Here is a 24,243-nt window from a genome sequence, read left to right on the forward strand (position 1 = left end):
TTGTCCACCCACACTGGGGTGGAGGGTGTTGTTACGTCTCTTCACTAAAGGGTCAAGGTGAAGAAGGGCCGATGCTGACGCTTGTCTGCTGACACCAGCCGAGATTTCTCAAGCAGCAGATAAAGTCACCCCCGCCCGCTTACATTTCTCCACAGGCGCCTGGAGACTCAAAGTGCAAACCCTGAAAACAGCCACACCAGGCAAGTGGCTTTTAAGAGCAGCCTTACCTGGAAGGAGGCCCCGAGTGAATGTCGAAACCAAAGTTCTCACCTCAAGTACCTTCTCCGGAGGTCTGAGGAACAGGGTGTTCCCCCCGCACAGGCCAGAGAAGGGCGTAACCCTTGTTCAGCAGACTGGAGACTTAGGAGGCACGGTTCTTTAATTATAAAGCGGCCGTGGGCTCTAGTCCCGACTCCCAGCTCTGCCCTTAGAGCTGGGGCAAGTCGCTTCCCCTGGGTTTCCTCCCTCAACTTTTGTCTGTCTCATCTACCTCGCTTGTGAGCTACGGGACTATATGTTTGTACAGTGCCTGGCACACTGGGACCCTGATCTCAGGCTATTGTAATGCAAATAATCATTAGGAGGAGGAGAGAGATGAAGATCTTATAGGAAAGCGCACAGACAGCAGGGACAGGAGTCAATAGGGACTGCACCAAAGTGAAAGCGTAAACAAAAGCCCAAGACCCCAGTTGCTTCTGCAAGCCAAATAATCATCAAAATGTGGTTAGTGTTCTCTTTGGAGCCTTTGCTCTCCCAGGAGAGTAACACATCTGTGCATGGCAGATCTGCACAGCCCAATGACAAGACTTTAATCCATGCACTGCTTTCCCTACAGACCGTGACAGTATGTGCACACAAGACTTATCTCGGGCCATGTCCTTCACTATCTGAGTGGGGGGGAGGGACTTGAAAATTAGCAGAACATCCAGAGAAACAAGATACGGTCTCTTAAGAGGACTACTGGAAGCCATTGTGGTTCCCAGGAGATGTACAGATTGTTCCCTTGTGGGCTATGGAGTCAGCTGGCTCAGTTCTAAGACAAGGCAAAGGGTTTGCCGACCTATTGCCTGATCCTGCTGCCTCACCCACACAAGCAGCAGGATCAGGCAATAGGTCGGCAAACCACTGAGGTCTGGTCTACCCTACAACCCCATATCAGTATAACTATGTCGCTCAGGGGTGTGAAAAATCCACATCCCCAAGCAATGTTATACCAACCTAACGCCCCATGTAGATAGTGCTATGTTGACAGGAGAGCGTCGACGTAGCTACTGCCTCTCGGGGAGGTGGATTAACGACGCTGATGGGAAAGCTACATCTTCATGTAGACTTGCCCTCAGTTCTGAGGGACTGACTGTGTAGCCTGGGCTCCTGCTAACGACACGGTCGGATACTGTCCGTGGCTTCAGCTGTTTTGTACCTGCCCCCGTTAGTTGATTGAATTACCACTTAAAGTGGGATTAGCCAAAGCGCTCATTATGGGAGCTGAGTTAGACCAGTGCTTAGAGTTTATGAAAACTCCATCCTCAAAGCGTTAAATGCTACTTTTCTTTGGACGTTCCTCATCTCCAGACAGCCTAGAGAGAGGGAGATGCACTCGCTTTGCCTTGAGCCAGGAAGTACTGCTGGAGCATTTGCTACTGGGAGATTGGTATTTATGGGCAATGTATCTTCCTGAGAAAATGGACTAATCACTTCACACTCTTAAAAGGCTGCCCAACTAAACTCTGAGCCAAACTGTGCCCTCACTTTTCACTCCGTCAGCCCCACTGATTTCACCCCAGGAGTTAAACCAGGCAGCCTTTGGAGAGCTGAGAAGACAGCACGGTAACTAACAACGGGGCCATTCAGTTCAACCGGAGTGGAAAACAACCCTTAATCTTGCCCTTTGCGGGCCTGCTCTTGAAAAGCACTGAGCACTCGCAACTCCTGCCAGTGTCAGGGCCCAATTCAGAAAGACACTGAGCATGTTCTGTAAGGTGCTGAGTGCTCTTATAGATTCATAGATTCTAGGACTGGAAGGGACCTCGAGAGGTCATCGAGTCCAGTCCCCTGCCCGCATGGCAGGACCAAATACTGTCTAGACCATCCCTGATAGACATTTATCTAACCTACTCTTAAATATCTCCAGAGATGGAGATTCCACAACCTCCCTAGGCAATTTATTCCAGTGATCTCTTGCAGGATCAGACTTTGCCTTTGTTCTTCCTCAGTATTCTCCCCAGACGTTGTCTACATTTTGGATGGTCAGCTCTCCAGGGAACAGACTGTGCCTCCCCACAGGTTAGTACAGTGCTTAGCACACTGGAGACCTGATTTGACCAGTAATAAATAGCTACAGTCATACTGATGACAGGTCCTATGGGTAGGTAGTGTTGCCATCACCCTATTTTGAATCAGACAAACACATTCCAATCTGCTGTAAACTCCGCTGTGCGTCAGTTTCATCCACCTACTTTCACACATCACCAGCCTCCGCTGTTTCTTTAACTGACTTATTTTCTCCTCTCTCCAACTCTACCCAAGGCTTCCAGCGACAAGGCAAAGGGAATGGCCAGGATCTCAGTTTGGGCATGTGTTTTGATCAGGCCATTTTCCACAGACTGTGTATGTGGTTGGGTTTTGAAATCTAAAACAGATCCCACCTCTGCCTCTCCCTTGATCTGAGTCAAAGTCTCTGACTGTCTGAGCTGGAATGTTAAGGATGAGGCCTGCATTCCTTAATGACACAGTGAGATAAGCTGAAGCTATACATGGTACCAGGTTGTAAAGGCTCCGGAGATGAGTGTTTCCCCACCAGGAAGGCAAAGAATTTTTAAAATGAGTAACAATGGAAGTATCCAAAAAAACAGAGAATTACATCAAAAGCTGATAAAAGAAGAAACATTTTCGGATAGGCCAATCAAACCCCAGAGTGAGCTCAAGTTAATTCTTCTCCTACAAGGAATATAAAAGCAAGAACACGGTTATTTAGCCTGTGGTCTAAACAAGCCTGTGGTAGGTGCATTGCATGCTATTTGCTGTACGCATGCTTTATAGGCCAGGACCCCATTAGCAAATCAGTGGTAAATCTCTTTTGTGGAATTACTTGGCAGTTGGAGCAGGCCCCAGCTATGCAAGACATGTGTAATGTTTTACACTGATCTGATTTTGCTTTGTGACATACAGAATAGGGTGGCAACAATGGACTATTATTTAGAGCCAGAGTATTAATTTCATAATGAATTTTGTTTTCATCTAGACAATACATCTGTCTCCATTCTGTCTCTGAATGCAAAATCTTATTTCCCTGGAGTTTCTCTTTAAATTCAGGGTAGGGACTTTGTAGGCACTTTTGGTGCTATGTAAATAACTCATCTAGCTAGAAGGGTTTGATCCTGCAGCCATGACTCACTTGAGTAAACCAGTTGGTATCTGCAAGCAAACACTGACTTCAGCGGGGTTTTTTGCAGGAGTAAGCCAAGCAGGCGGTGATACACAGGAACTGAAATGCCAAGTCACACAAAGGGCTGGTTCGTGGCGTCTAGCAAAGCAGCACTTGGCACAGCGTGGGTGGCAATGCAAAAGGCTTTGAGCTGCAGTTGGCCCAGTCCTCATGGGGCGTGAGTTAAAGCAGGCCAAACTCATGCTAGCTGCCAATAGCGGTTGCAACGGCTTGGAATACTTGGTCATGATCGGGGCACTGGAATGGGGGCCAAGGGGCCATGCCCCTCACTTTTTACTGGCCATAAGGACGAGCGACAGAGGGAGGGGTGGAGAGAAGCGAGTGGGGAGGGGGGGGAAGAGGCAGAATGGGAGCAGGGCCTCTGGGGAAGGGGCAGTGAGAGGACTGAGGCTCAGGGAGAAGTAGTTTGAGGATGGGGCTTCTAGGGAATGGGTGTCACGAGGGCGGGGGAGAAGGGGCAGGGCCTTGGGGGCGGCACCACAGTTCAGGCGCCTGTGGTCCCCCCCCCCCACTTTTAGGGCACTTCCGCCGCTCGTAGTCTTGCTCCCCCGTGCTGCTTGTGTGACAGACGCTCTATTTGACCCACGCACCTGGGACTGAACCAGGGCTAAAAGCATTAGCTCAAGCTATAGCAGCTAAAGAGCCAAAACACTCCAGCACGGGGACCTTTAACACACACGCACTTGCAGGAAGTAGAAGTGAGGGGATTTTCACCGGGCTTTAGGGCAGCTTTTTTCTGGCAAAGCAAATCTGTCCCCAGTGCACCCAAGAATCAGGGCCCAGCTACACAAAGCATCTCATACTCCGGGGAAAGCTCTGACTGAGATACTGGAAACTCGTGAAGAGCCTCGCCTGCCGTTTAGTTTGCTTTTGATGCGAGGTGTCCCACAAAGCAGCATGGCAAGAGGGGAATGGAGAAGCAAGGAACCTTTTTGATGAAGACGTGAATGTCACAGCTGTACGTGCAGGAGGGCAGCAATACACTATTTCATGTTACGTGAGAATGCCAGGGGTCAGCCTGAGAATTCACAAGCAACTGATCCGATTTAACCGTGTATCAGGGGGCAGCAATGCCCCTTTGAAAGATCACCTGCTCTTCCATTTTCGAATTATGAAGTGAAAATGTTGGGCCTTGTCAATACTTGGACAGGACTTTGAGACTTCCAAGGAAAGCACAGGGGGCTGCATGTAGGATATTTGGTATCCTTCCTTCTCAGGACCTTCCTGCTTTGCAGCGTAACTGCACCAATGCAAGTCCCTACTGTAGATGCACTAAGTTACTTGTACCAGTGCTGCTTGCCACAGTTTTAAACCAAGGTAAGACCCTAGTGAGTAAGATCCCAGAATAGACAAGCCCTGAGTCCGTCATGAACCAATACCCCAGCAAGGTGCTAGAGGGCGCTGTGCTGTTGGAAGTGCCAGCGTTTGCACAATAGGAAAAAAAAAAAAAAAGGGAAGTCTGGAATACCTCTGGTCACTATAGTCTATGGTGCTTTTGTAACAGAAGGCGCAGCACACTGCTTGTCAAATCAGCTGGGTGGGTGCAGAGAAAAATATTGGCAAACGTGTGTCCTCGATAAAGGGATCACAGAGGCGGTGGACAATATTCCATACCAGGGGATGAGATTCAAGTTGGCAAAGACCCAGGAGGTAGAGAATCTTTAGCGTGAGCCTTCTAACTCACTTAGGAATGATGTCAATGGGCCATACGGGGTACCATTTCCAGCACTCCTTGGGCGGGAGGATGGTTCGCACGCTGCTAGACTTTTGAGAGTTCACGACTATAAAGGATAAACAGGGGAGAGACGTCTTACGGGCTCCTGGATGTGTATACACGACCATCCTCCCCGCACTAGCAGGACACCATTGTTTGAAGGGTAGCAAAGTATTAGCATGAGCGCAAAACAATGAAAGTTAAAGATACCCACGTGTTCGATACACAATCCCAGGGACAGCCTTCCTTGAATACAAAAAAGTGTGTATTTATTTAAGGGCTGGAACAGCAACAGTGTGTTACAAGCCAGGCTAGAGTGGGAAACATTTCAAAAATCTTACTGCACAAACATTCAGATATACACAGCATACCATGTGGTTCCCCCTTGCTGCCTGCAGCTGTAACACGCTGTAGGGTGTAGGCAGAACTCCCCACGGAACGAAGCGTAGAGTTCTTCAAAATCAACAGCCTGACACAGCCTGCACCTTAGATCACAAGATGATTTCATGCTGTCTCCCTCCGATCTCAACACAGTGTCGCCTAGTGGGTAGAGCACTGGACAAGGACTGAAGCGCCCACGGGTTTATTCCTGGCTCTGCCACAGTCCTGCTGGGCAACCTTGGGGAAGTCACTTCACTTCCCCCAGGCCTCAGTTTTCCCATCTGTAAAATGGGGATAATGACACTGCCCTCCTTTGTAAAGTGCTTTGAGATCTACTGATGAAAAGAACTACCTACTTCTGTTGTTAGCAGCTCTCGTGCAGGCATTAAGTAGCATAGAAGGCCTTGTATGGTCCCTCTGCACCATGAGTGAATTTCACTAACAGAACGCCATTGGGTCTGACTCTTCCCACAGAGTGTTAAAGAAAGGGGAGCAGCGCTACTAAAAGAGGAGGGAACGCTCCTCTTCCTCTCCCTGGCTTGGGTTTGTAGTGCTCCTCCACAGTTCCCCCTCCTGTTTCTATGCACTTGACCCCTCATGCGCATACACCCATATGCGTCAGGAATAGCTCCACTGTAGCCAGCTGAGAGACACCGGAATAAAACCAGATCCAGTGAGAGAAGAATCAGACCCAACGACAGCTCAAACAAACAACACCTAGCAGTGATTCTGTAGTGACAAATTCAACATCTCAGGATGCATGAAATGTTGGGGGGTGTGGAAGTCACTGATTTTACGACTGTACCGGAATTAGCCTGTCCAGTGATCAAGCACTCTGCTGACAGTTGAGCATTACAGGCCTGAGCCAAAGCCCACTGAAGTCAATGAGAGTCTCACCATTAACTCCAGTGGACCTATCCGTCCAACGAAGAAGGATTTTGTTTTGCAGTTGTTGTGAAGAGCATATCTTGAAACCCAAGTCCAAAGCATTCAGCATTACAGATTTTAGTATCAATGTTCCCACAGATAATTCAGGTCTCAAGTTAGAGAATGGCATGTAATAACTTTTGCCCCGAATTTAATGCTACGTTTGTAAAATGCCGAGGAAGCACGTTTACAGGCCTTTGTAAAAAGTGTTAATAATGGAGAAATAGCAATTAAAACAATGATTTTAACATCAAAATGAAAATATTCCCCAAAAGATTAAATGTTTAGGTGCCCAGATTAATACCTGTGCTTAACTTTATGCACAGGAGTTGTCCCTTTGACTTCAATGTGACTTCATGGCTGTGAATAGTCCAACAATGGCAATAAGTGTTCGCAGGACTGGGTCCTTAACTGATACTCAGGGCTTGATAGTTCCATGTGCAAGACAGATCACAGAGTACGGAAAGGACCATACTATGTACAGGATAGGTAGTATTTTGTTCCAGTAATATAGATTTCAAATGTATATTTATGTAGCCTTAGCTCTAGTAATCCTGAGAGATCAACGGCAGTTGCACCAGTGTAATAGAGAACAGGACGCGTATCCCAATATCCTCAAATTCCTTGTTCAGGATGCTAAAATAGATCATCTAAGTTAAACAGGAAAGAATGGGAAATGTCCGTCAACAATCAAGATACAATGAACCTTTGGCGAAAACTTCACGTAGCATAAAAACAACCAAAGTCATCTTATTTCCCTAATGTTGATCAAAAGTCACCTTATTCCATCCCTCTGACACAGGATAAGTACACTGTCTGTGCTATTCTATCAGCCAACAGACGTAACAGTGTAAGAGAGAAAACCTTACATATTGTCTGGTCCTTTTTGCCAGCAAACAAACATCTGGCTTCACCTCATTCCTGTCCTCCAGTTAATTTGTGGAACAGATCTTCATCCAGTGTTTCATTTTGGTCTTTGGAACGAGTTGACAGGAAGATGTAACCTCCAATGTATTCATGGACAATCTTGCAATCTGCACTCAGGCACGTGAAAGCAATGGACACATTCTGATCAAACTCAATTGCAACCTAAAGAGAAAATGAACAGCAAAAAATCAGTAATGAAAATAAACAAGATCACCTCTGTCCCAGTGATCACATGAATCTTTAGAATAGACTGAGCCCAATAAATACTGGCTGGACTATAAATACCTAAATAAATCAATAGCTGGCATTGCTAATAACAGTGGTGTGGGAAAAGGATTTCTGAATCTGCAGTAAGCCTTTTCCCCGCATCTGTTCAGTTAGAGCCCTCTTGTGGTCAAATCTCCCTTCAATGTTTTTACAGCCCAAACAAAAAGCCATATCACAGATCACTAATGCTCAGGCATTGGCTTCAGCCCTGGGGGGCAGGCCTCGGGGCCCCAGGCTTGAGCCCCATGCGGTGGGGCTTCAGCTTACTGCCCTGGGCCCAAGCAAGACTAATACCGGCCCTGCTTAGCAGACCCCCTGAAACCTGCTCGCAGCAATGGGGCCCCAGACCCCTGGTTGAGAACCACTGAGATTATGTCTCACTAACTTATATGAGGAGTTAGGCTCCTCTCTGGCCCCTGAATCTAGGATTCACAAAAGGCTTAAAGTCACCTTTGCCCTCCAATTACCAAATCCTACAAAGCTTGGCTGGACCAAGGAAGCTGAGAATCTCTGTAAAAATGACATTGTGGCAGTCCATATTTACCCCTCTCTCAGTGACTTATGCATTGAAGTAGCAGAGCCTGAAGATTATTTCCATTTTAGCCCTGCAAACTCAGCCTGGGATCTGAGAGTCAAGCTGGGTTCTTTCTGCATCTCACATCATTCCCAGAAATCAAGATTCTGCCTCTGGAGTGTAGAGAATGATGGGTCAGGCAGACTGTAATCCATCTGACTATGCTATCACTTTACTGGTAAAGCATTAAAAATACGTTGGAAGCGGATTCTGCTCTTGAGTTCACCTGTACCATCCCAATGAAATCAGGGGCAGAATTTAACTGACAGCCAAATTTGTCCCTTTTCAAGTGAATTACAATGAGCAGATCTGACTTAAAGGCATATAGGGAGACATGTTAAGCAGGTGCCATTTTTGCATTTTTCTGATTTTGCTTTAAATTTCAGTCTCTGCCTGTTAAAAAAAAAAAAAAAAAAACATAATACCAATGTTGTATGCAGTGTCGGTGTAGCCACGTCAGTCCCAGGATATTAAAAAGACAAAGTAGGTGAGGTAATCTCTTTTATTGGACCAACTTCTACTGGTGAGAATGTAGCCTGATCTATAGATTCTTGTATTAATTATATTGATTACTTAAGAATTTCCAGTTATCACTTTGAGGGTTGACAGGTTCTTGTCCCAAGATCAGGCCCAGTATTATTAAAATTATTGTAGAGGTGGGAACCCCAATATGCACAGATCCAACACTCAGACTATAGGAAAACATCTATATTTACAATAATTTATTAGTACATTTAGCACAATCACAAACACCCCAATTCAGTAAGACAGATGGACATTCTATATTGTCTCTATCTGCACATCCATGTACTCTTACCATCCCTTGTAGAACAACCTGAAATGTTAGCCATCATCTTCCTCATCACCATCACCAGTGGGCACCATTCTGGCACCTCCCAAAGGCTACATCTCTCTCCTATTGTCTGCAGGCTGGGATAGAACTTGTATAATATGGTATGCTGATGCCGCTAAGTCGAACACCTATTCAGTAGGGGTTCCTCCCCTCTTCCTTATTTGTATTTCCTCACCCTATTAATGTTGAGGTGCCCTTCTCCTATAGGTTAGTATATCAATGATCTCAACTTATCATATATGTTAATTCCTTGCCATGGCATTCCTGTGGGCAGTCATCTGCAGATGTTAACTCATGTTCCTGTGGTTGACTGGTATTGTTATGAACAAAATTTCCCCATACACACTCTATTCTCAGTTCCCCAAAATGTGGGGGTTACCATTGGGCCATTTATCTATGCCAAAGTTCATAGGCCTCAAGCGTTATACTAAGTGCTGAAGCTAATGTCGTACAGGGTACAGGCCTGTAGGTTCCTTGCATTACTGCTGAATATAATAAAGACAAGGCAGTGAATATAATAAAGGCAAGCTAGCCCTATGGACTAAAGACAGACAAGCTTTCAAGCTTCAAAGAGCTCTTTGTGGCTCGAAAGCATGTCTCTCTCACCAACAGAAGTTGGTCCAATAAAAGAGATTCTCACCCATCTTGTCTTGCTAGTATAATACCAAGTCACACAAATGGATTATTTAATAAGTCGTGACATCAGACTAGTTTTTGGGTTTAAAAATGATCTGGTGAAAGCATCTTCAGGTGATTGCAATGTAGGAATCAGACATGAAGAGCTGTTCTGATTTTACCTGACGTATTTCCCAGTTCACATTCCACTGCTTCATACTGGAGAATCTCCACGTTGTGATAGGATCCCCAGTGGCTGCATCGATCCTAATCAGCCTGTTATAGGAAATTCCCAGCAGATCATCTTTCTTGCTTCCTTTAAACCTGGGGGGAAAGCAGATTCATTCTGCAGCACGTTTCCCTAGTGAGATATTTCACCTGTCCCTTATGCAAGTGTGGCAAAAAGGGGGAGGAGGCTTCCGCTGCCTGGCCACAGGTAAGCCACAACGCAAGCACCCAGAGGCAGCCTGAGCAATGCAGGAGGTTGGAGCAGTAACGGGCTTGAATCAAACCCGCTGATCACAACATCCTGGAGCTTGGGAAAGTTTGGCTCCTTCTCTGCTGAGGTGCGTTGCACAAGGCAAGAATATGGCCTGGTAAAATATGGCAGTGGCTGTGAAAATACAGCAGAAGACTGTATTCTCATGGGAATGTAGCTATTCAGCCACCAACATTTTAGGGAAATAAAGGAGGATTGTATGAAAAATACAGGAAAAAAAGCTTATTTTAAGGGACATGTAAGAGTGCTGGCTTGTAAACACAGGCATGGCTGGTACATCTTTATTATTATTGTTACGATTTATCTTATCTTGGCACCCTAGTCATGGACCAGGACCCCATTGTGATAAATGTTACACAAACACAGAACAAAAAGGTGATCCTTGCTCCAAAGAAGCTGATACAAGGACACAGCCCCTTTAAGCCTGGGGGCTGCTGGGAGTTGTAGTTTCCATACAAATCACATAATGGAGAAGGGGGGGGTCCACTGACAAAGTGTCATGTGACACCTGCAGGAAACTATATAAAGGAATGCTCCTGCCTCACTCTGGAGGATATAAGCATTTGAGGTAAGACCAAGGAAAGTCCTTCCATGGGAACTTGGCAAGGGGCCCAGGAGATAGCTAGGAAAAGCATTTCCTTCCCCCCACCACCTGTGTTACTTTGATTCTATTTTGGAATCTCGTCTAAGATCACACAGCTGGCCCTGCGGGAGAGGATTTGAACCAGATCAGAATTTTTGTGTTTGTGTGTGTGTGAGAGAGATATCAGATAACTGCCTATCAGTTTACAGAACATCATTGCACAAATATGTTATCTACGCTACAAAATCATGCATTTGTATCACAGTTTAGGACCTTTTGCAGAAAAATTGATGAAACTTGGGACAAAGTGCATCCTAAATTGTCTTTATACAGAACAGTAAGCACCAAATAAGGGATGTGCCTTATAGGTTTTTTTTTTTGCTCTGTAAATTTTGCTGAACTTTTTGGGGAGAGCAATTGTGACTCAATGGTCTAAATTCTGCCCTCAGATGCACCCGTATATCCCTACTGAAACCTTAGGAAGGCCCAGAGCAGTGGGAGATGGATGCTGCAAGGCAATAACTAAGAGCAGAATTGGACCCTATTTGTTCGGACCCCAGCTTCCAGCTGACAACTGAGGGCAGGTCTACACTATGGGGCTAAGTCGACCTAAGTTACGCAACTCCAGCTATGTGAATAACGTAGCAGAAGTCGACATAGCTTAGGTCGACTTATTGCGGTGTCTACACCACACTGGGTTGATGGGAGAAACTCTCCTGTCGACTTACCTTAGTCTTCTCATTCCGGTGGAGTACCGGAGTCGACAGGAGGGTGATTGGCGGTCAATTTAGCAGGTCTTCACTAGACCCATTAAATCGACCCCCGGTGTATCGATTGCTGCTCGTCGATCCCCCAGTAAGTGAAGACAAGCCCTGAGATATGGAGGAGCTGACAGTTTGCTATTTGAATGCATATAGTATGTAATGAATTGCCAAAGCAGGTGTGATGCTTAAAAGAAATGCAGAGTTGCCTTGAGTGCTACTGGGAAAGAGCAGGAGCGATGAGATGCAATGCACAGTTGAGAACACGGAGGAAGAAATGGTGCTATTTCCATCTTTGACTTTGTGTGAGTGATAAGTCTAGTTTATTCCTCCGGGCACCTTACTTCAGCCAAAACTCATCATGTTTTGTACAATGCCAAACACAATGGGGAGTAACGGGGCTCCTAAGTGCTACCACCTAATAGAAATATTATTACTATTTATTACTTGTATTACCGTAGCGCCTAGGAGCCCTTGTCCTAGGCCAGAACCCCATAGTGCTCGGTGCTGTACAAACCAAGAATAAAGCTGGTCCTAAAACAGCATGCAGGTTTCCAGAATTTAAAAAGTGTTCTTAAAAAAAAAAAAAAAAAAAGTGTAAGATCATGTTCTTAAGAACTGTGATTCAAAGGAGTCTCTGAAAATCACTGACCAAGAAAACAGCAAGGCAGTCTGACATTATTACCTTACAATGTAGTATGTTAAACCGAACTCAGGGAGGGACTGCCACGCCTGGATAAAGCGCAACTTGGCTTCCACTAGCGGCATCTGTGCCACGTTTTGATGGGCTTCCAGAATGCGGGCGGCCAACTGAGAGAGACAGGAGAGAGGAGGATTTCAGAGGGTTGATGAGTGCGGTGCAAAAATATCCTTTGTTTTCTTTAAATAAAATAGTATCAGCTCCAAGGGCACGTTCAGACACAAATGGTTCAGGAGGAAGTAGTCACTCTCCTAAGTAAACAAGGTGCTGTATTCACTCAGGGACAAATCCTGACCTGTAGCCTTGTTCTGCTCAGTGCAGATCAGGAGAGTCTGGGGCATAAAGATACCTGCCTGATCCTCATTCTCTGCTGTGCTGGGATCCAACATAAAGCAGAGCAACTCAGGGCTGCTGTATTTTAGGTTTGCTGCCCACCTCCCCTAAGGAGCATTCCACAGCTGGAGACTTCTGGGATGTTAGGAGGCCCCGGCCACTCACTCCCCCTCTTTCTGGCCACATCCTCTGCACTGCAGGCCAGGTGTCGGGTGGTGTAGGAGCTCCTACGGTGGCTCTTTGCCACCCAAGGATTCCTCTAGGCATGCAGAAGCCTCATGAAGCCAGACCTAATGGATTTATGACTGCTCTACCTTGCCTGATTGGTGCAGAGCAGCTGGCGTGCACGGAGGGAATCCGGCCCTCTGTCGATTGTTTGCCAACAAAGCGACAGCACAGGAAGAGCTTTTAGTTTCCAAGCTGCACATTCAGTACAATACGGCCCTCCGATCCCAGCTAGCCCGGAGCGACGGCTCATTCCATCACCCTACGCTGCCTCAGGCTGGCTCATTTCTGGTTCTCATCCTACATCCTTGTTTTGGCCCGGCGCACTTCCCTGTTTCTGCTTTGTGCTGGGTCCACCTGCGGCTGCTACCCCGACTTGCGGCCTGGTGACCACAGGAGCTCATGGTGTGGAAACTGAATTGCTGTGCGCAGCATCACTCCTGGGCAATCCTGCTGGAATGCTAAATATGCTACCAAGGAGCCCTGCAAAGCACTGGGGAAATGGACCCCGATCACCTGCAGATCAGGCTTAAAGCCAGTGAGAGAAGCAGGCTCCTTTATGACACCAGGCTGTTACATTTGGTACTCATTCATGCCCTTTGCAGTCACTGCACTTAGCAAGCTCTAGGGCTTCATTTGCACAATCTAGTGACAAGTACATCGGTGCAAACAAAGGTGCCCTTTGCTAGGGAGCAGTTTTACCAGGCTGATTCCTGATCTAATGCCAGAGGGGCTGGAAGCCCATGAGGCCTGCAGCAGGGGCCCCTCTGAGGCTGTGGCCCTATAAAGGAGAAAACCCTACAGTGAGCGCTGAGTTGCAGGTAGCTCTGCTATCTGGCTTTGGAGAGGAGCCTGTCCATAAGTTCTGGGAGGAATGGGCTGACTTGATTTGTTACATGCAACAATTGGTTACTCGACAATTGTAACTTGATCAATTCAAACCCACTCAGTGACAAACTGGTACAACTTGGGGGCGGAGGGGGAAGGGTAAAGCTGCCTGGCAAACTTTTTTTTAGTCCTCCCAACATTTTTTAGACTTCAAAACTTTTCCTATTTTCCAACAGGATTAAACCGAGCCCTTTTAAAATGAAAAACGAGAGGAGAGTGAGAGAGAGATCAACCCTTCACCCTAGAATAGCCAAGAGGTTCAAGTCCCTGGGCTGACTCAGGCAAAGCACAGCTTTAAACCTGGGTCTCTCACATCCCACACGAGTGCCCCAACCACTGAGCTATTGGCTATTCTGGGAGGTGGTGTTTGCAAGCACGTACATACGTATGCACTCACGCCCCCCTCCTCCGACCTAAGAAACCTTCTCGCCAAAATAGACCCTTTCCTGTGAACATTTCCTGTTTCAGAGAATTGGCTTTTTCCAACAAAAAACTCTTTAGACAAAAAATTTCCCGACCAGCTCTGCTAGGGGGTGGGACACCACAGGACATTCTTCTCCTCCTCTCCCGGTCTAGGGGGCTGCTGGAGGATCCTATCTACCTAAGGTACAGACAACCCTGTACCTCGTGCAACCTTCTGGGGTGCCAGCACGATCAATGGGAGGCAGCCACTGGCTTTGGAGACAGAGGGGTGGCTGCAGGGGGCTTCCTGGGAGAAAGCAAGTGTTGAGAGCCTGTCTCTGTGCTTGTTTTAAAGAGACAGGCCTCTCTTTAAACACGGAGGAGAATTATTGTTGTAAGATATTCCTGGCTGTGGCAAGGAGCCCCTTGAGTAGTCTCCCAGCACCGTTCTGAGCCAGTCTGACCCAGGGCTCCACCCCACAGTGTATCTGTCATCTCTCCTTTCCCAGGGGCCAGCCTAACCTCGGGGACGCCAGCCGTACCTGTTTGGACTTGTATTTTTTGGCATATCGTGGTGAGACGAAGCGTTCCGGTTTCATGTCCACGCTCTCTGGATCGGAGACCGCCTGCGGGGACGTGCTCCGGTTCTTCATCTTCAGGAATGAAAGGATTTTATGCACCTCGGGCCGGTAAGAGCTGTCTGCCATTGTTTTGCCTTTTGCAGCTAAGACACAAGCAGCCATCCAGCACGCATATTGATTCTCCTGCAATAAAACCCCCCAATCGTTTGCAATTACTGGCCAACTTCTTGCCATTTGTTGCTCACACGCAGTTCATTATGATCACTCAACACCCAAAATTCAAGCTGTGCCGATTAGTTAAGTTTGGACACATAGATCACATGTATCAATGCTGCTCTCTGATTGGGCTAATGTAACTCGGAATCAGCTTCCCGGGACACGATTACCGCAGTGAGTTCCAAAGCTGCTTCCATGGAATATTCTTGGATGTTTATTTGAAATCAGCTGTTAACATTCCTGCTTGGTAGAACATTCACACAGGGCCTGACTTTGAGAAATGCCTCGCATCTGTAGTTCCCATTGACTTCAGTAGCAACTGTGGGGGCTCAGCATAGCTGACTCACGGACATAAACAGAACAGAAGCAAATTCAATATTTTATCCAAGTGAATATTGTGGGAAACCATTTGATACATTATCCTGGCTCCAGCAGTGGCTACTGAGCCTACCGAGTAAAATAAAATGCTTTGGAATAGAGCCGGGAGGATATTTTCCAGGGAATTTTTTTTTTTTTGGACCAGAATGAAAATTTTTACAAAGAATCTTCATTTGGGTTGACATGTTTTAATGACAAATTTCAATACAATAAAATTCAAAAAATGTGTGTGTGTGTAAATCAGTCTTACTTTTCGACTATCCTTCCCGCTGCCCGCTTTTCCAGTGGGGAAAAAAGCGAGGAAAAAAATATGTCACTGAAAATTTCAAAACAAAACATTTTCATTTATTTTGAAATTTTTCACCATGCGCTTACTTGTTTCAAATGGCTCTACATGTGAATACATGAATGAACTCTATTTTCTCATTACTTTATCCCCTCTACCAGCCCACATCCCATTCTCCTGTTTTGTCCACTTGTGGCATCCTATCTGACATACAGATTGTGAGATCTCTGGGGCATCTTTATTTATCTGTACTTCCTGGGAAGGCAAGTCACAGAACAGCACCTGTGGTCTATCACAGGTGCTGTTCTGTGACTTGCCTTCCCAGGAAGGGCCATAATAAACATCCAGAATAAGGAATGTGCTTTGTGTCTCATTACTCACATTATCGCATCTCAAATACACTTCATTCATGCCATCAGCAACAGGAATTAGTAATTTAATTCCAAATTTTCTCCCGGCTACATTGACATCTGGTACAACTTCACATCCTAAATGACAGAGGGACAAAAAGAAATGAAGGATACTGCACCTCTGATGTTAACTAAATACATGTAACTATTATAGCTGTGGAAAGGCGGTGTTTAATGGATCTTTGAGATCCATGGGCAAGATTTTCAAAAATTAGCCCAAAGCACGGCACCTAAATGACTGGTCTAATTTGCAGAAGAGCTGAGCACCTGTAGTGCTAAGAGCACAATGTTTAACTTGAATCACAAGAATATGACCAGTGAGGTAAAGAAGAGGTCTGAAATTCTCAACATTGATCTTAGCAATAATTTAATATAGCATTATAATGGAGATATGTTTAGTGGAATAGGGTAAAATTTCCAAAAGCACCTAAGTGATTTAGGAGGCTAAGGCCCATTTTCAAAAGTGACTAGTTTTGAAAATGGGTCTTGGGCACTTTTTGGAATTTTACCCAAATCCTCTATTACCAGTTTACTTTTTTGCAAGGACAGGGGTGAGAATTTGCTAGGAACACATCCTTTTGGGCTAGTACAGTTCACCTGGGCCTCTTTCTGCAGGTAAAGCCTGTATAATCAGGCCCCAAATAGGCCAATATCTGTAAACAGCCGTAGGATTAAGTGCTACCATATTGATCTTTTAGTATACAATTTACAGTGAGTTCTCGATTAATTTTTCCATACTATGGAAAAGGAAAAACAAATGCCTACCTTTTAGGTTTAGCTTCTCAATGGGTTCTCCGTGGCCAGCTTCCTTGTTTTTAAAATAAGATACTGAAGTGTCTTTAAAGACAAACCAATACTGCTTGAAGGCTTTTAGCGTTAGCTTCTTGGGCCTACATATAAAGAGGATGTGAATTAGTTTTATGGCTTACGTTACAACCTACAAATCGCTGGGCCATAGACTGCTCTCAGATACACCAGTATAGATCCAGCGTAGCTCCACCGAGGTCATTCATTTACTGACTTGAGAGGAGTTACTCATGATTTGTGTAACCTGTGTAAGTGAGAGAAGGCTCAATCCCCATTGTCCAGAACAAACTCCAAGTTACCCTGAAGTCCAGGGATGTTTATACCCAGAATATTGATTACGGTCCATCTTTAAGTTTTACATTAATAATCAGTATCAATCTCTTCTAAAAAGGCTAAATGAGGTTTTGTCTGATAAATACACTACTGCTAATACAATGTATACATTAATTCCGATGCTCCACTGTGGTTTCCGAGGCCTTGTTTTTATTACAAAAATTGCATCAGTTTGACTAAATTAATCTACACTTCGATTGTACAATCTCTGGGGCAGGGGCTGTCTTGTTGTTCAGTGTTTGAACAGCACCTAGCACAATGGGGTCCTGGTCCTTAACTAGGGCTCCTAGGCACTATAATAATAAATAATAATTTTAAATTCATCTAGTAAAACTGCTGTAAATCCCTCATTGACACACTTAAACCGGTTTGACTCTGGCTTTAATCAGTTTCATTTAATTCAGTACTTTACCAATGCAAGCTAAACCTCTTAAACCAGTTTAAATGCATCTACCTTAGGGAGGAGTTGCAATTGTTTAATTAATTGAGTAACATTTTCTCCAGGACTATCCACAACTCAGTGTGATTCTCGTCTTGTTTATACTGGTCTAAATCAGTATTAACTCCACTGATAAGACACTAGCAAGAGGAGGATCAAACCTAATAGGTTTGAAGAGACAATCACTATTTTAAGTTAAAAACATAATCTACTTAAAATACTGTTGACTTGAGAGGTGAAACCCTTCATGTACAAACTCTAAAAAGTCATTATTGATCTTTAAGAATTACAGAACACTACTGTCCATTTAGTACTGGAGCTGATTGGGAAATGAGAATTTTTCCATCTAGAAAATTTTGACTTTTTATCTAAAAAACTTTTTGGCAATGGACAATATTTGGTTTTCATTTTTCTGATGGGGAAAAAAACCCCAAACCACAAAAACAAAACCAACAAACATTTCAGAGGAAAGCGGACACCAGCTGTGAAAACTTTTGTTTAGTCAAAAACCCAATTTTCCAAAAAAGAAGTTTGGACAGAAAATTTTCAACCAGCCTTACTTATTACTCATTTAAAATAAAAAATATAGTCCAGATGTGAGCCAACTACCCAATATTATCACCCATATGCAAATGCAAATATTGTTTTCCCAATATGTTGCAATGACACACACTGTGATTCAACATGATGCATGTGAATGCATCTGTCAGTGCAAACATGTTCAGGTTTGCAAAACTGTGTATTTAGCAGTGCAACAAAGCAAGTATTAGTAACAAAACACTACTAGCCTTTTATAGGAATGTTTTACATCTAATCTGATTTTCATATATCCTTTGAAATGCCTTTGGTTTACTGTGTGATTTATAACATTCTTAATGGTTAAAAATAACCACTGAATGCTGTCTGAAGATAACCGCCTTGTTGGGAAGGTGGAGGGGGAAGGGAGAAACAAACAATCCATTACTAAAACTACGGAACTGATAGCACTTAAAAGGGTTGAGTTTGCTTTCATCTTAACACACCTTGAAAGCGTCATGACTGTTGAACTGATTTCTTTACTGGAAATGACCGGGCAACTTTCATATGCAAATATGACAGCTATACATTGCAGGTTTATTTGAGCCATTTAGCAAGTGAGGTCAGTGCAATATGATTTGTCCAGAGAATGAAACATAAATAATCCCACAATAGAAGGCTTTGTTTCTCTAAAAACTGGGCCCGTTTTGAAACAACAAATATTACAAACGTTGCAGTCGCTGTGATGTAATTCAGTACAACATCCTACTCATGATCATTTGTAATGTGATGATGGAATTGTACTTTTTGGACGGTTTCTTGTGCAGGTTACATGTTATTAGGCTTGGCAGAATTCAATTTAAAATTATTATTTTAAAGCTTTTTTCCCCCACCTTTAATCAACTTAAATTTTCACAGTTGTGGGAACCTACAGAGGTTCAGATGATGGGAAGGTCAGACAATTATTTAATGACAATAGATGTTGAGATTAAAAAAGTTTAAGTTTTAGAATCATTAACACAAGTTGTCCACATCATATGTCAAAATATACAAAGTAAATAGCCTTAATTCAAACTCTAATAACTTCTCAAGTAGCATTTTTCTTACTTTGCCTATCTGCAAACTTTATTATCAATAGAAATAATTTTTCATCGGTTTGTGGGTGTATGGTGAAATTGACCTTTACCAATAAAAATCTAACCCTTTGAAGGCTAGATATTAGAGACCTGATTCACCACAGCATTACTCCAATTTCAAACTGGTATAACTCCGTTTGAAATCATTTAAATCTGGCCCCCTGTTTGTGTTAATCTTTCTAACCAGCTGTAATATTTCAGTATTTACTGTTAAAAATATTAGAAAGAAATGCAAGATTTTGAGGAGGACTTTTCCCCTTAAGTTATACATTTTTGGAGGCAAAAAATAAAAAATTGGTTTCACATTGGGGGGAAAAAAAAGAAAAAACAGAAAAATTGGAAAAAACAAAATTTGTGAAATATTTGATTTAGGGAAAAAAAGCAATTTTTTTTGTCAAAAAAAGTTTTGATGGAGAATTTTCAGTGAACTGTTATGTATAATGGGCCAGCTCTTCAGTAGATGTAAATCTGTTTAGCTCCCTTGACTGCAATGGATTTATACCAGATGAAGATCGGGGGGGGATGGCGGGGGGGGGGGGGGAGGGGAGGGGGGGGGGGGAAGAAGAAGCAGCAGCAGCAAAAAAGGACATTATGCCAAAGTGCCAGTTCTGTAATTTGTTATAAAACACTTATCAGATATCTTCACTGCTCTCCTCAAAACCATTCTTAAAGATCACTTGGACAGCATTAAAAGGCAACAAAACTGAAGGAATCTTCACATGCATAGCTTTGTTTTTTGTTTAATCTTTTTGTGTTTACTCACCTAAAGAGCCTGAGATTATCTGCAAGTTTCGGTATGTCTGTAATGTCCTCCTAAGGATAATCAAGGATAAATTTTATTACAACACACTTCCTAAAGGGCTGTCACACCCTTCAGGTCCTGCTTTTTTACTAGAGTTCTCAGGATATAAAGCCAAGGTATTTGATTCAGTGACTTCAGTGGGAGCAAGCTCGGGACCCCAAATGACATACCAAAATGTTATCCATTTTTCCACCTTCCAGCGTCACTTCCAGATTGGAAAGCGCAGCTTCCACTTCATCAACTTCAGATTCATTTGTGAAGTCTTGTGCCTCTGATGCTAACGATAACTTGCTTAAGTGATACTGTAATAAAATAGAGAGAGTTGGATTGAAAGGCCTAGTTTATTTCTAAATGGACTGCAAATATCACTGGCTACCTGTAGGCAAAGACTCTGAAAAGAGTGCAATCAATTTTCTAGGGCAGGGTCCACCTAGTGTGGGCCTCCAAAGTGAGGAATTAGGATGGAATTTCCATTGGCTGTAAACAGTGGGGTAGATACAATAGGATTTCGAATACAATTATTGCCAAAGAGCTTGTATGGCGATTGCCAACGGTGACATTCCACTCTTGGATAATTCTACATTTTGTCAGGGTGCCCCCCGTGACTAACACTCTCACCCTGGCCCAGCAAGCTTTTCTAAAAGATGTTCTGGTTCAAACAGGAATTATGCTGGGGAAGTTCTATGGCCGGTTGTGATGGGGTAGCCACCCCCACACAAGGCCTGCAGGGGGTAAGCGAGGCCCAATTGCCCACCTAGGCTACACCTGGAGGAGGACCCAGGGAGCAAGGAGGACTAATTAAAGGGGGAGGCTCCACTGGACAGGAACAGGGGAGCCTATATAAAGCCCATAGCTAAGAGCAGAAGGGGCCGGGGCAATGGAGGATTCCCTGACCCCAAATGAAGTCACTCTAGAAACTGAAGAAGAATCTATTAGAGAGGGAGAATGGATACACAGGGCTCGTCTACACTTACAGAGCTGCAGCAGTTAGTGAAGACACTACCTACACCAGGGGTATAGATTTCCCCCTGAGCGATGTAGTGGTACTGATAGTTGTTTGTCGTTGTAGTGCAGGTCAGGGCAAAGTAGGGGAAAGAAAAGAAAAGAACAGAAGCAGATGATATCAGCAAAAAAGCAAAGCTGAGGAAGGAAATAAACCAAAGTGTTCTATTGGTAAGATTCCTAGCCAAAGAAACAGGCTTAGATGATGTTAACCCTGTGAAAGTAGCTGCTTGGATTAAAACAAAAGTGTAGGGGATATTGTAAGAGTTAGGAAGCTGCGAGATGGTCTTCTAGTTGAATGTAAAAACAAAGAGCAAGCTGATAAACTGCTAAAAACTAAAATGCTGGGGAAAGTGAAAATAAGTTGCCAACTACCCAAGTATTTGACTGAAATAAAGGGGGTATTAGACGGAGTGCGATTAGAGCTGACCAATGATGAGACAACCAAAAGCATAGGAGAAGATAAAGTATTAGTAAGGAAGTGACTAATGAGTAAACGAGAAGAAAGCAAGCCATCCACAGCTGTACTGATTACATTCAAGGGAGTGACTCTACCTGGGAAAGTAACACTAGGGTTTCAGATATTGAGAACTAAGCCATATAACCCCCCTCTCTTCAGGTGTTACAACAGCCAACGGTATGAGCACATAGTGGCTGTTTGTAAAGGGAAAACAAGATGTGGTAAATGTGGGGGAAAGCATTCCTATGAAAATTGTAGAGAAGAAACAGAGGTCAAATGTAGTAACTGTGGTGGTAACCACAGACTGGCATATAGAGGGTGTATTGCGGCAAGCTAAAGAGATGCAAAAGACAAAAACTGTCAATAACATGTGAAAACTGTAAGGAGACTTTCAAAGCATCAGGTGGAGAAGAAAGAGAGACAATCGGCACAGAAAAAGGGGAACTGCAGACATAGCCTTGTTCTATAAAGAATATGATAAACACCACATAAGGAATAGGTGATGATCTACCAGTAATGAAAAAAGAAAGGTTTATTGCATTTAGTGATAGAAGTGATGAACTGTATATCACAAACTGGGGGGAAAAAAGTCAGAAAAAATGAAAATTATCACAAGGGCAATGAGAAATACTTGTATATTAGCAACTTGTCAATAGACCACATTCGTGCAATTTTGAATGAAGTGAATGGTGAAATATGACTAGTATGCGGATCTCAATGCACACAGCCTGATAGCACATGGTCAAGAACTAAAAGAAAATATCCTGGAAATGAAAGCTAAACCAGATGTCATACGTACCCAGGAAACATGGTTGGTTGAAAAGCTTGCCTTTAAAATTCCAGGGTATATTGCTGTTAGGCAAGACCAAAAACTAGGAAGAGGAGGAAGTGTTCTGTACTTTCAAAAGGGAAAGATTAAACTGCATTGCAGTAGAGAATGAAGAAGCAAGCCTACAATACAATACTGTTGAGATCCCAAAGCAGAAGAGTAATATTTCTTTAAGGATTTATAATATTTGTAACGGGTGGCAAATTAGGAAGTTCAGAGCTACAAGAGATAGTGAAGAATGCCAAGACCATATGTTATATGCAGTGACCTAAATTGTCATAATAAATTGTGAGGAAGTAAGACAACTGGTAAACATGATGCATGCTTAGAAAAGTTCATTGATGAAAACAATCTAGTAGTTTTAAACAATGGCATCCCAACTAGATTTAATGCAGCAGATAATAGTCTTTCCTAATTAGATCAGGGAATTATAACAACAGGTATTGCAAGTAAATGCAACTGAGAAGTATATATGGAAGAAGGAATGGGAAGTGATCATTTCGATATACTTATTACTTTTCAAGGGCAAAGTAAGGTGGAAGACAATGGAAAGTTATCTCTCTTAAAATTCCAGGTGGGTAACTGGGAGCTATTTACAAGTAATTTGTGAATAATCATTGGGTGAGTGATGACAGAGAATTTCAGTAATAATGTAACAAAGGGATTAATAGCAGCAGCTACTGTAACCATACCTAGGATATTTAAATACCCCCAAACCTAAAAAATAAAAATAAAAATCACTTCCCTAGTGGAATGAGAAATGCAAAATGGCAGTTAAAGAAAGGAACAAATCCTATAAAAAAAAATACAATGACTAGTGAAGAGCTAATGAAGTATAAAAGAAGTAAGGCAATAGCACAAAGAATTATAAAAAACAAAATCAAAGAAAGAGTTGGAGTAAGTACTGTGGGTGGATAAACTAAGATCCCAAGACATCCGAAATATACAGGCAAATTAGGAGAAGGAATGGAATTCAGACAAAGGTTATGTCTACTCTACAGCTGTGCCACCGTAGCACTTCTGGTGAAGATGCTCTAAGCCGACAAAAGAGAACGCTCCCATTGGCTTAATCATTCCTGCCTCCGTGAAAGGCAGTAGCCACATTGGCAGGAGCTCTCATATCCAGTCTGGGTAAAATTATGGAGAGAATGCTGAATGGAAGATTGGATGCCTATTTGGAAAACAGTGGCATTATAAAGAAGACGCAGAGCACTTTACAAAAGGAAGATTGCACCACTGATCACATGGCACAATTCGAAACTGTAATACAAAATAGTATGAGGTTCACGGGTCTTTATTTTTGAGTCGAAGGACCATGCAGGTCAGAGTTGGGAAAGTTATGTCGGATATGTAGAATATTAATGGTACGCCACAGGGAAGTGTTATCAGCCTGACCTTATTTAATATTATGATCTCCCAAAACAAGGAAGTGCTGGGGTAGGTGTCACTCTATTCACCCTGCTCTGTGGACGAGGAGCAGGACTATTAAGGTGGCACAAAAGCGACACAACAAAGTGTTGAGAGACCTCTGGCTGGGGAAATACATGGGGGTTTCAAGTTCTCTGTTGCTAAAACCAAAGGATTGTTCTTTAGAAAAAGGAATGTAAACAGTATCTGTAGGGAGAACATATATAGTTAAAAGGTTCAAATTCTTAGGGGTAATATTTGATACTAAATTACTTTGGAAAGATCATCCAAACAATGTTAAAGATAAATATACAGGAAGGATGAAACTGGGTCCAAGGCTCCTTGAGACTAACTGGGGGTGGATAAGAAAACACTGCTGATGGTATACAGAGCCTTAATCACACCAGTTATGGACCATGGCTGACAAGCTTTTGGGTCAGCACCAAAATCAAATCTTAAAAAAATTAGATTTAACGCAAGCCCAGGCACTACAAATGGTGTGTGGCACATTTAGAACAACACCTCTAGGTGCACTACAGATAACTGG

General features: G+C 43.6%; 1 protein-coding gene across 3 annotated transcripts in view; it reads right to left on the minus strand.

The window, feature by feature from the left end:
- Positions 1–5,406: 5,406 nt before the first annotated feature.
- Positions 5,407–24,243, minus strand: part of FERMT1 (fermitin family member 1) — a 35,362-nt gene continuing 16,525 nt past the window's right edge. For all 3 annotated transcript variants that reach the window (XM_034764100.1, XM_034764098.1, XM_034764099.1), the window contains exons 8-15: positions 20,169–20,300; positions 19,960–20,009; positions 16,731–16,855; positions 15,937–16,043; positions 14,637–14,858; positions 12,232–12,356; positions 9,886–10,027; positions 5,407–7,556 (exon numbers count right to left, since the gene is read on the minus strand). In XM_034764100.1, the coding sequence (XP_034619991.1) occupies positions 7,383–7,556; positions 9,886–10,027; positions 12,232–12,356; positions 14,637–14,858; positions 15,937–16,043; positions 16,731–16,855; positions 19,960–20,009; positions 20,169–20,300 (1,077 nt within the window). In that variant the 3' untranslated portion in view covers positions 5,407–7,382. The remainder of the gene's footprint in view (positions 7,557–9,885; positions 10,028–12,231; positions 12,357–14,636; positions 14,859–15,936; positions 16,044–16,730; positions 16,856–19,959; positions 20,010–20,168; positions 20,301–24,243) is intronic.

The sequence above is a fragment of the Trachemys scripta genome, chromosome 3 (assembly GCF_013100865.1).
Source record: "Trachemys scripta elegans isolate TJP31775 chromosome 3, CAS_Tse_1.0, whole genome shotgun sequence".
In the NCBI taxonomy this organism is placed as follows: Eukaryota; Metazoa; Chordata; order Testudines; family Emydidae; genus Trachemys; species Trachemys scripta.